The sequence below is a fragment of the Perognathus longimembris genome, chromosome 7, assembly GCF_023159225.1.
Source record: "Perognathus longimembris pacificus isolate PPM17 chromosome 7, ASM2315922v1, whole genome shotgun sequence".
NCBI classification, from domain to species: Eukaryota; Metazoa; Chordata; class Mammalia; order Rodentia; family Heteromyidae; genus Perognathus; species Perognathus longimembris.
Window position 1 is genome coordinate 28402028 of NC_063167.1, and position 11830 is coordinate 28413857.

The following is an 11830-nucleotide window of genomic DNA, read 5'->3' on the forward strand; positions in this document are numbered from 1 at the left end:
TTTGACTACCACTACACTGGGAGAAAGCCAAGTGAAGAGGAAAGCAGAAACCACAGGTGGCTAAGGCAGAAGCATGGAACAGATTCTTTGTCATACACAAGTGCTAGGACTATAGTTATATACCATTGCACTTGGCATTTAACTGTTGTGTTTTTTGGGGTTTTTTGTCAGTTGTGGGGCTTGAACTCAGGGCCTGGGCACTGTCTCTGAGCTCTTTTGCTTAAGGCTAGCACTCTACCACTTTGAGCCACAGTGCAACTTCTGGTTTTTGAGTGGTTAGTTGGAGATAAGAATCTCACAGACTATTCTGCCTGGGTTGGCTTCAACTGCAAAACTCAGATCTCAGCTTCCTGAGTAGCTAGGATTACAGGTATGAGCCACCAGCGACCAGCATCTTTACTTTAAAATGTGTGATTTCCTATAGTTTAACCCTCACCCTTCCATGGTTAGTTACACTTAGTCTAGAAGTTGCAAACAGGCCATGTTCTCCCCTCAGATCTGTCAGCTCTTTCCTATAAAGAAACTCTTAGTAATTCACCAGTACCTGGCAGATTAAATCCAGACTACTCAAGATAACACACTAGACCACCATCTCTAAGCTTTCTGGGGTTCTGGAAAGCTTTCTTGGGTTCTGGAGTTCTTAGCATAACTAACTCCTACCTTTTCAAAATAACTACAAACAGAAAACATAAGTGTTTTAATGTGAAAGATAATAACAAGATTAAGTTTGGGCTAAGGCCTGCATATTATTTTTGGTTATCATCAGGGTTGATCTCGGATTAATCACTGAAAGTTTGGCCTTTTCAGCCTTTTTTCCAGACAGCATTTTGTTAGGATTGCAGAGGATAGTTGGATTGCTTGAATCGCAGCTCTACAGTGATTGTGTGCCTTTGCTTAAGTTTTTAACCTCATACTGACGCAGTTTCTTTTTGTCTGTAAAATGAAGATAATTATCTGCTTTACAAGATAAAGATTTAAGCTAAGAAACATGTAAACTGTTTTAACACATTTCATGTATATTTTCAATTTTTTTTTTTATTACTGATGCTTCACCTCTGAAGACGTTAACATAATCCAATCATACTGTTATTAGACCTGGAATCCTACCAACATCCTTTATGACCTCGGGCAGATTGTTTCCCTGGGTTTCCGCTTCTCCCTCTGTAAGACATGAATTTGTTGTCCATAGGGGAATGCACCCAGTAGGTGTGACAGGATCTCCAGTATTTCCTGACAGCTCTAAAACTCCAGGGAGTAAATAAGCTACAGGATCTCCTATGGAGTAGTTTATCTCCCAGATGGGCAGGTTTGATTCCTGATCCTTTTCCCCGGACCTTAGGCAATTCGCGTCCTCTCTTTCAGCTCCATTTTCCCTGTTGTAAAACAAGCAAAACCAAACACACACGTGTTAGTTCCTTTCTAGCTCCGTGCTCCCCAACAACTGCATCTCCCTCTTCCCTTGCCCCATCCCTAACTGCCGTCCTCTCGGGCTTTCTTCTCCTTTCCCGGAGCTGCTCAAGGGCTTGGGATCCCTTCACCACTTTTGTGCATCTGTACCCTAAACACGACCCCTCTCTCCCCGAGCCGGCTCCACGCGTGCTCCTCCCCTCTCTCCCCGAGCCGGCTCCACACGTGCTCCCGCTGCGGGTGCCGGAATGTAAAGGAATGAATGGAAGCCACTCCAGAACGCACGCCCCGCCCCGGACTCCAACTTCCACCGACAGGCTGCGGACCAGTCTCTCACCTTTCATTCAAATCGCGCTCCGCCCAGGACTCTCGTGAGATCTCAGACCTCTCCCACCCGGAAATCCCGCCCCCTAGCTCGTAGAGGCCAATGGGCGAGGGCAACAGTTGCGACGGTTGGGTTTTGAAGGAGCCAATGAGCGCTCAGAGCGGAGAGTTTAAGAGAAACAGGCCCTAGACGCCGGGGCAGATCGGGGCTTGGAGTTCTCTTGGCGTCGCACGGTGGGTACCGGCCGGGCCGAGCTGGGAGCGGCTACTCTTGGGGGACGGGGATGGGGTGGGGGGGGGTGTGACATGCCAAGCTGGAGAGAATTAGGCTGCGGAGGGCGGGGGACTCTGATTGTGAGGCTGGCCGGGAATGGAGGCCCCGCGCCGCCCTCGAGCACGGTCATCTCTTCCTCCAGGGCCCAGCGTGCACCATCTCCAAGCACCCCCTTTTGCCCTCCCGGCGCTCCCATGGCACAGTTCGTGTTCGAGAGCGACCTGCACTCTTTGCTTCAGCTGGACACGCCCATCCCCAATGCACCCCTTGCGCGCTGGCAGCGCAAGGCCAAGGAAGCGGCCGGGCCGGCCCCCTCCCCGATGCGGGCCGCCAACAGATCCCACAGCGCCGGCAGAACCCCAGGCCGGACTCCTGGTTAGTTGGGGGCGCGGCCGAGACACCGGGAGAGAGAGAGGGAGACCCGCCGAGAGCAGCCTTGGCGCTTCGCCCGAAGCCTGGTCAGACCGTCTGGCTTCTCTCTCCCTGCCCCAGGCAAATCTAACTCCAAGGCTCAGACCACTCCTAGCAAGCCTGGCGGTGACCGCTATATCCCCCATCGTAGTGCTTCCCAGATGGAGGTGGCCAGCTTCCTCCTGAGCAAAGAGAACCAGCCTGAAAACAGCGAAACGCCCACCAAGAAGGTATGTTTCCCAATGGGGCAAAAACCCTGAGGTCTGACTGTGTCCTTTGGATGTCAATTTGTCTCACCACCACCCATATATATATATATATATACCAGGAGCATCAAAAAGCCTGGGCTTTGAATCTGAACGGTTTTGATGTGGAGGAAGCCAAGATCCTCCGCCTCAGTGGAAAACCACAGAATGCCCCAGAAGGTAAGATCTAGAGTTCTAAGGAGCTTGGTGTAAGTTCATTGGGTAGGGGTGAGAGGAGGGAGAGAGGGAGAGATGCCTGTCTACTCCCTTCCACTAAGGTTGAGGATAAGGGAGGTGCCAGTTTTCCCCATTCTGTTGCCACAGGTTACCAGAACAGTTTGAAAGTACTCTACAGCCAAAAGGCCACGCCAGGCTCCAGCCGGAAGACCTGCCGTTACATTCCTTCACTGCCAGACCGCATCCTGGATGCTCCTGAAATCCGAAATGACTACTGTAAGTGCAGCCTTGTCAGTGGAAGGAGAAAGATAGCCTGGGAACCAAGCAAACAGGATGCTCATGCTCTTCCATTTTTCTGCCTTTGGCCAGACCTGAACCTTGTGGATTGGAGCTCTGGGAATGTACTGGCTGTGGCACTGGACAATAGTGTGTACTTATGGAGTGCGAGTTCTGGTGACATCCTGCAGCTTTTGCAAATGGAGCAGCCTGGGGACTATGTATCCTCTGTGGCCTGGATCAAAGAGGGCAACTATTTGGCTGTGGGCACTAGCAATGCTGAGGTGCAGGTGAGATTGATCCCTTCACTCTTATGCCCACTTGACCTTGGAGGGGCTTGCTTTGCCCAGCTAGAGGATGTTAATGCCAAGCTCCAGTCTTACATTCTACTGTCTCACCTCTGCAGCTCTGGGATGTACAACAGCAGAAGCGGCTTCGAAACATGACCAGTCACTCTGCTCGAGTAAGCTCCCTAAGTTGGAACAGCTATATCTTGTCCAGGTCAGTGGTTTTGTTTGTTTTTGTGTTGTTTGCTTGTTGTTTTTACTATTTATTCTATAGAAAGTAAGTTTACCCTTTGCCCTTGACATATATACACAGAAGCAGCTTTGGCTTGTATTTTGTGCTTCCATAGAACCTCAATCTCTTCATCCCTTCCCCCAGTGGTTCACGCTCCGGCCACATCCACCACCATGATGTTCGGGTAGCAGAGCACCATGTGGCCACATTAAGTGGCCACAGTCAGGAAGTATGTGGGCTGCGCTGGGCCCCAGATGGACGACATTTGGCCAGTGGTGGCAATGATAACATAGTCAATGTGTGGCCTAGTGCTCCTGGAGAAAGTGGCTGGGCTCCCCTGCAAACATTCACCCAGCACCAAGGGGCTGTCAAGGTAAGAAAGGGGTTGGGCTGAGGTCTCTCCAGCCCTCCAGGACATCCTCGAGGTCTATGAATAGGAGATGGGGTGGTAGCATTAGATAACTGGGTTCATCTGTGGGTCCCCTTTAGTTCCTTGTCTAACTTTACCACCACCTGCTAACTTAACCCTGATTTTATTTCACTTAGGCTGTTGCATGGTGTCCCTGGCAATCTAATATCCTAGCAACAGGAGGAGGCACAAGTGACCGTCACATTCGAATCTGGAATGTCTGCTCTGGAGCCTGTCTGAGTGCTGTGGATGCCCATTCCCAGGTACTCTTTTTATCCGTTCGAGCCTCTCACTCTAGACTGTCCTCACTCTATGCAGTCTTCTGCAACTATGTCTACTTTGTTGTTCTGTACATGAACTTCTGACTTAGCTACCATTCATGAACTCTATTTCTAAGTCTGGCTTAGCTCCTTGCCTTCTTGCTTCAGAATGGCAGAACCTGCTCAGGAATCTGGAATCTGAAAAAAGCCTCCTAGAATCTATTTGTACTCATCAGTATTTTACCAGTTGTTCCTCAGAATATTATTGACATTTATTCATTCTGTGGGCTACTTGACTCATCTCCAAGATTGCTCCTCCTCCTCCCCCCTCCCCCGGAAGACAGAGGGAATACTATGGTTTCAACTCAGGGCCTCATACCTGCTAGGCAAGTTGCTCTACCACTTAAGTCATGCTTGCAGCCCTTTTTTCTTTTAGTTATTTTCTAATAGGCTCTTGCATTTTTACCAGGCCAGCCTAGATCAAGATCCTCCTATTTATGTCTGCCACTTAGCTGGAATGATACATGCAACACCTTAACAATTTATTGGTTGAGCTAGGGTCTAATTTTTTGGCTAGACTGGCCTCAAAGTGCTCCTCTCAATCTCCACCCCTCAAGGAGCTAGGATTACAGGCCATGGCCATTGTATCAGACCAACAATTCAGGGTTTTTCTTCTGATTTGTTTTGTTTTGTTTTTTGCCAGTACTGGGGCTTGAACTCAGGGCCTCAGCACTGTCCCTGGCTTCTTTTTGCTCAAGGCTAACACTCTACCACTTGAGCCACAGCGTCACTTCCGGCTTTTTCTATGTATGTGGTACTGAGGAATCAACCCAGGGCTTCATGTATACGAGGCGAGCACTTTACCACTAGGCCATATTCCCAGCCCCTCTTTTGATTAAAAAAAAAAAAATATATATATATATATATATATGTGTTCCTCCAGTCCCTCAATTCCACATGAGGCTTTAAGTCTCTTAGAGAATGAGTTACTCTTGTGTACAAAGGATCCCAGTTGTGGCCCCACAATATTTTACAAGAAGTAGAGCTCAGGCACTGTGAGCTGTAAATTTAAGTGTGGGGGACAACAGGCCTGGTGAGCACTATTAGAAGCCAAGCACAAGTTGGGTCTCCCTACCCCCTCCCCCCTCAGGCTCCCCAGAGGACATACTGGCAGAATACTTAACCAACCTTAGATCTGAGCTGGCCCACCTCGATCCACCAAGGCAGTGGCTGGAGCAGCGTGCACCCCTGGGGCTGGGGTAGGGCTTGAATCCATACCCACTGCAAGCTTCGAGAAGCTCACAGGAGCCTCCAGAAGGGTCTGGGATTTTTGTTGTTGTTTTGAGTTTTTTTGTTTGTTTTGTTACTGGTAGTATTAGGGGTTTGAGCTCAGGGCTTTGCATGCTAAGCAGGCAGTCTATCATTTAAGTCCTACCCCCAGCCCTTTTCAAAGCATTCTGTATCTCATTTCTAGTCTGATCTGAGTACTGTCCTCTAGTAGCTCCCATCACCTATAACATATAATCCAAATTAATTAGAAGGACACTTGCAGCAATTGCTGGTCAGCCTACCTGCAGTGGCCTTCCTTCTATTCCGTTTACTTCACTGGACTCTACCATCAAATAGCTCAATTTCAAATTCTTACTATCACAAACTTTCATGTAGTTTAGGCAACTTACTGAACGTGATCGACTCATCTGTAAAGTGAAGGATAATTGTCTCATATGGCTTTTGTTGGGACTGATCATGAAAGTCTGTGTAACATCTGGTTGAATACCTAATCCTGATTTGAGTGGCCTTAGCTACATGTCATACCCACGCCACCCTTTCTTCACAGGTGTGTTCCATCCTCTGGTCTCCCCACTACAAGGAGCTCATCTCAGGCCATGGCTTTGCCCAGAACCAGCTGGTTATTTGGAAGTACCCAACCATGGCCAAGGTGGCTGAGCTTAAAGGTAGGTGGCTGAGTGACAGAAGCCAGACAGAAAAGACACATATTTTTTGACTTGATGAACAATAAACAAGTAGGTCAAAACAAACTAATGATTGCCAGGGCAGAAAGGAGAGAGGGTAATGAGAAGTAATGAAATGTTTTGAGACTAGATAGTGATAAAGGTAGCTGTATATTTTAAAGGGTGCATTTTATGCTATGCAAATTATACTTCAATTTGATAAATTGAAGGACAGCTGGTGGCCCCTAGCTAGCTATTTAAGGGGCTGAGATCTGAGGATCAGGGTTCAAAGCCAGCCCAGGCAGGAAACTCTGTGAGACTCTTATCTCCAATTAACAACCAAAAAGCCAAAATTGGAGCTGTGGTTCGAGTGGTAGAATGCTAGCCTGGAGCAAAAAAAGTTCAAGGATAATGCCTAGGCCAACTTCCAGCTCTAGGACTGGCACCAAAAAATAAAATTGAGAGGCTGTGGGTATGTCTACTTTCACAAAAACTGCTCTCACTTGTCCCAGGTCACACAGCCCGGGTCCTCAGTCTGACTATGAGCCCAGATGGGGCCACAGTGGCATCAGCAGCAGCAGATGAGACCCTTCGGCTCTGGCGTTGCTTTGAGCTGGACCCTGCTCGGCGAAAGGAGCGGGAGAAGGCCAGTGCAACTAAAAGCAGCCTCATCCACCAAGGCATCCGTTGAAGACAAACCCATCACCTCAGTTTTGTTCTGGTTTTTTTTATTATTTTCTAATAAAGTAATGTCTCCCTTTCTGTCTTGCATGACCTAAGTCCCAACAGCATCTTCTCCTACTCTTATCACAGCTAGAAATGGCTGTGGGAGCCATCACCATCCCTTCTGTTTAGACAGAGATAATGCCAACTGTACCCCACCTCTACTCACACAGGTCTACACACAGCCTTAGTGGTTTCCTCTGTCACTTTAATTAAGACACAAGTGAATAAGCAGCCTCCAAAGGCTGTATTCCCAGGCCCCCAGCCCACCTAGTCCTTTGGCCCAGAACCATCTGTTTCTGCAAGGGGTGGAAGAGGGAGCTTGAGTCCATAGTGACAGTTTATTGCTGACCTCTTCAGTATGAGGAAAAAGGCCACAAGACCCTAGTGGGGGCCAGCCCTGAGTGTTCCTCTCCCAAGTTTAAGGCAGGGAGGGTGAAGCAAGTGTCCAGCCCTTTACGCCCCTAGCTCTGGTAGCAGAGGGTGGTGAGGCCACATCCCTTGGAGCTGGCCCGAAGAGTGGGTGAGGAACGGAAATGGTGATCCCTGTAGACCCAGCTGTGGGAAGAGAAGGACCCATCCCCTGCTTGGTCCTCACTACATGTGCCCTGGTCACAGGTAGAGGTGGGGAGGACACGGATGGATGCTGCCCAAGGTGCAGTCCGGAGGCACTTTGGTGGGCGCCTATCCAGGCCTTGCTTCTCAGTTGGCCTTGACCTTGTCACCACTTGGAGTTCCATTTTGCTGAAGTGCACGAGGCAGCCGCTTGCCCTTGGTGTAAGAGTGATACCAGAAGTTGGAGAACAGCACGAAGAAGATGGTGCCATACATCCAGATAAGATGGATAATGACGGGGTACTGGTAATCGCAGCTGGGCATGAAGTAGTACTGGGAGATGTGCAGAGAGACCAGGACAAACTGGATCTAAGGCAGAGAAAGGCAAAAAGGTCAAACACCAAGTGAAGAGTAGACAGGGTAGAGGAAGAGTGGAAAGAGGTGGTGTCAATGTTGAAATAGAACAGAGAAAGGCTCCAGACTAAGAATTTTAGGGATAGGTAACAGCTACCAAACTCCTCACCAGCTGAATGGCTGTCATGTGCTTTTTCCACCAAAGGTAGGGCTGAGCCTTGGGTCCAAGGGCAGACAATCCATAGTACAGGTACATGACCACATGCACAGAAGAATTGATCATGGCATGGAAAGAACCCATTCCTCCTGTGAAGGAACCAAATACGATAGGTTAGGCAAGTTGAGCCTCTGCTCTCAGTGCCACCTCTCTTCCCCAACGGCCTTCACCACTCACCTGGAGCAATCTTTATGCCCCACCACCAACTCCAGGGAAGCACTGAGTGATGGAAGACATGTAGGAAGGTCACCTGCCCATCTTTCTTCCGGAGAATGAAGATCACCTAAGAGAAGAAAAGGGAAAGAGCTCAGAACTAGGGCCATTCTCCACCCCATCCCCCAAGTTCTCACAGATATATACTATAAACTCACTGTGTCCATCAGCTCAATGAACTTGGAGAAGAGGAAGAGCCAAGCCACTCGAACCATCTGGAAAAAGTGAGGGCAGCCTTAGTACTGCACATAGTACAATGGACCTCCCCAAATTAGGCCATGAGCAAAAGTCCCACTGTTTACAGCACCCAAGTTTGGTTATGACTTTCTCCCTCCCTACTTACCCGAAGTGCCTCAGGGTTGTTGGAGTAGTCCACAGGGTCACAGCGCCAGGTGTAGGTACTCAGCCAACCAGACATTAGGAACTAGGAAGGGATGTGAATTAAACCACTAGTTTCCCACCTCCCTCACCCCAAGAAATGGATTTAAACTTCTCTGGAAAAAAGATGCTATATTTTGGCCCTGTGGCCCACCCTTCCTGCTGCCAAATGAAAACCTAGGCATTCTGACCCACCTCATAGACAATGTAGATGGAGAGTGCTACCAATGAGAAGTTATAGACAATCATGAAGCTCCGGAGTTGGAAGGGCTTCCGATTGGCCATAATTCGAGGCCCAAGTGAGAGGACGAAGTACACATAGGTCAGGAGGATGGAGGTCATTAGCAGGGGAGATCCCATCAGAGGATAGCTCTGGATTCGAGGATCTGTGAATAAGGATCAAGGAGTCAGGAAGGGTCACAGAGTTCAAAGGGGACTCACTAATCTACAGACATGGGACTCACTAGATCTACAGACATAAAAACAAGGCCAAAGGATTCATTAGAGCATAGCCTTAGACCCTGAGATTAAACCGGGAAAATAAGGAGGAAAGACAGCATCTTACCTGCATGCTTCATCATCATCTGGTAGAAGTTCACAACAGCCTCCATCCTGGCTAAGGATTCTGGGGGAGAGATGAAGGGTGGCTATCAGATAGGGCCCATCACATGCCCCTATCTCACATCTGATAAAGAGAAACAACAGAAAGAACCAGACAACTCTGATGCCTCATTGAGAAAGGACAGGGCTGGGGAAGGAACTCAACAGAGCACTTGCTAGAGCACAAAGCTCTGGGTTAGATTCTATAGCAGCACACACATACAGAGCGGGGAGGGGGGAGAAGGGGAGAGGGGGAGAGAGAGAGAGAGAACAGATAGTGAAAGGAAGGAATTATTGGGGACTAGGAGAGGAGGAAGCAATTTGGTGGAGACATCCTGTCATCCTGGAGAGGGTGAAAGTTGTTCCACCTTTCCTCACCATCCCATACACACTGCTCTTGGCTCCTCTCTAGAGTCTTACTTCTTGACATCTCCTTTTCTTCCACTCTATGATCTCTTCCCTGGTCCCTTTCCACAGCCTTCCATCCTCAACTGATAAAGAGCTCTTCTTCAGAAAGGAACCTACCATCCCTGCCTCCATGGCTCAGAGAGGTCATTCTTCTCTCCAGGACTCCTGCCTATTTCTCTCCCAAGACCCCCTCATCTCCCCAGGATTCTTACCTCCCTGCTTCTTTGTGCCCCTTCCAGAAGCTTAGCAGACTAGGATTCTTCCTCACCCCTATTAGACACGTCTCCCTAGGTCTGTCTTCTGGGGCTCTCACCTCCAGCCTCTCTTCTCTTGCCTTCTCCTCCTTGCTGGTGCTCTCCTCTCCTTTTCTCTCCGGGAATCCTTCCTCTCCTGGAGGCCTGGCTCTTTGAGACTCCTGCCCTGGCGGCTCCACCTGTCTGACTAGATCTGGCAGCAGCCCCGCCCTCGGCCCGCCCCTGCTGTATTGGACATGGGGTAGAGGGTGGGTCTAGGCCACAGGTCAATGCCTAGGGGAGCAGGACCCACCAAGATTGAGAAATCCATGCAAAACTCACCACCTACCAGCCTGGATCAGCCTGATGAGTTAAATTAAGTCCTAGGAGCTCCAGAAAAATCTCCTGGCCCTGGCCCTGGCCCAGGCCTTGGCTCTAGGACTTGCTGAAAATCCACACCCAGCACTCTCCCCTGAACCAACCACTAATTCTCAGTTTGTCCCAATTCAGAATGGGTACAATCACCCTTCCCTTCCTGGGAGTGGCAAAAACACCAGTGGCATGTGAGGAGGTGGGGAAGTGGGGGAGGTCTCAGGAATCTTCCCCTCCCTCTGGGAGGGGTATTAATGGGCTAGGCCCCCTCTTCCTCCAACTCTAAAAAATGTCAGGGAAGGACTCACAAGAATACAAAACCCTCTGCCTAGATCCAAGAGCACCTGGACACTAAGACTGCCTCAGAGAGATCACTCAATAGCTAGGACACCAAATGGTCCCTCTTCCCTCATCCAGAAACCCACCATGGCCAGGCCCCAAGCTCTGTCATCCACACCTTCCCACTCCACACACCTGCCCCCCCCCCCCACATACACACAGAGCTAGCAAACAACCCACACACTTCCAGCTGGCCACAAGTGTCCTGCCTCTGACACAATGTCCAAACTGGCCTCTACAGACTGTGACAGGAGACAGGAGGGCTCCTAAGCCTCACACACCTGCTTGGACTGTAGCCCCACTGGCACCCACACATCACCAGTGGACAGGCCCTGAGCACCATGCACACATGCACAGGGTGAACAAACATCTGGCCATGCACACCACATGTGGAAACATCTCCCTCCCTCACACCAATCTCCTGGCCTGTCCTCATTTCTTCACTTATAGTCAGACTTTGGTTGGTGGCTTATGCTGGGGTAGGGCCTAGTGCCTAGGCTTAGGTGTGTGCTTTCACAGTTCCTGTCCAGCACATGTGAGGTTGCTAGCTCCTTATCTTGCTCAAGCACCCCTCCAGGACCCCTCCCTACCCTACACACAGGCACCCTGAGAGGTGCAGGCTTCTGGAAAGCACCTCTCCCCAAGCTGAAGGGAAATCCGGGTGTGACCCCAGCAGGGGAAAACAGCCGGTTCCTTCCTTCCTTTAAGATAGATGGGAGGTAAAAGGGCATCGGCAAAGGACAGACAAGGGGAAAGAAGGAGAGGACCGCAGGGAGAGGGGTAAGCCCAGAAGTGGTGGAGGAAGGCCTCGGTGTTTGCAACTGGGGACCGACCGAGGAGCGAGGGACCGAGGGAGGGAGGGTGATGGCCAGGGCCGGCCCCAGCAGCTAGGACCTCCCACCCACTCTCCCCAGGAACAGCCTCGCCCACAGCCTGAGCTGGGCAGGGCAGGGCTGGGCAGTGAGGGCAGGGTAGGGGCAGGGCTAGCCAAGCAGGGGGCGCTGGCACGTGGGTCGCCGTGGAAGGTCCAGACTCACCAGTGGGGGCCAGGCGGGCAGCACGGAGGGCTCGGAGGGAACCGGACCAGAGCGAAGTCCCCAAGGCCAGCCTGTCGGCCACTTCCTCATCTGCTGGGCCGACTTTCTGTCACCAGAGGGGGAGGGGGCGGGTCGGGTGGGGGGGCC

General features: G+C 50.4%; 2 protein-coding genes across 3 annotated transcripts; one reads left to right on the top strand and one right to left on the bottom strand.

The window, feature by feature from the left end:
* The first annotated feature begins 1886 nt into the window (after positions 1-1886).
* On the top strand, positions 1887-7015 carry Cdc20 (cell division cycle 20). The gene is made up of 11 exons (XM_048351077.1): positions 1887-1965; positions 2148-2380; positions 2498-2646; positions 2745-2841; positions 2986-3114; positions 3208-3404; positions 3521-3615; positions 3778-4006; positions 4180-4305; positions 6140-6257; positions 6767-7015. The coding sequence occupies exons 2-11, from the start codon at positions 2200-2202 to the stop codon at positions 6943-6945; spliced, it is 1500 nt and encodes a 499-aa protein (XP_048207034.1). The 5' UTR covers positions 1887-1965; positions 2148-2199; the 3' UTR covers positions 6946-7015.
* Positions 7016-7168: 153 nt separating this feature from the next.
* Elovl1 (ELOVL fatty acid elongase 1) lies at positions 7169-11830 on the bottom strand. Of its 2 annotated transcripts, none has more exons than XM_048351086.1 (8): positions 11684-11830; positions 9260-9319; positions 8890-9080; positions 8660-8740; positions 8475-8531; positions 8281-8386; positions 8056-8192; positions 7169-7901 (listed from the first exon to the last, which is right to left on the bottom strand). In XM_048351086.1, the coding sequence occupies exons 2-8, from the start codon at positions 9303-9305 to the stop codon at positions 7680-7682; spliced, it is 840 nt and encodes a 279-aa protein (XP_048207043.1). In that variant the 5' UTR covers positions 9306-9319; positions 11684-11830; the 3' UTR covers positions 7169-7679. The 2 variants fall into 2 exon arrangements, with proteins under 2 accessions (XP_048207043.1, XP_048207044.1); XM_048351087.1 differs by lacking the exon at positions 11684-11830 and adding an exon at positions 10016-10038.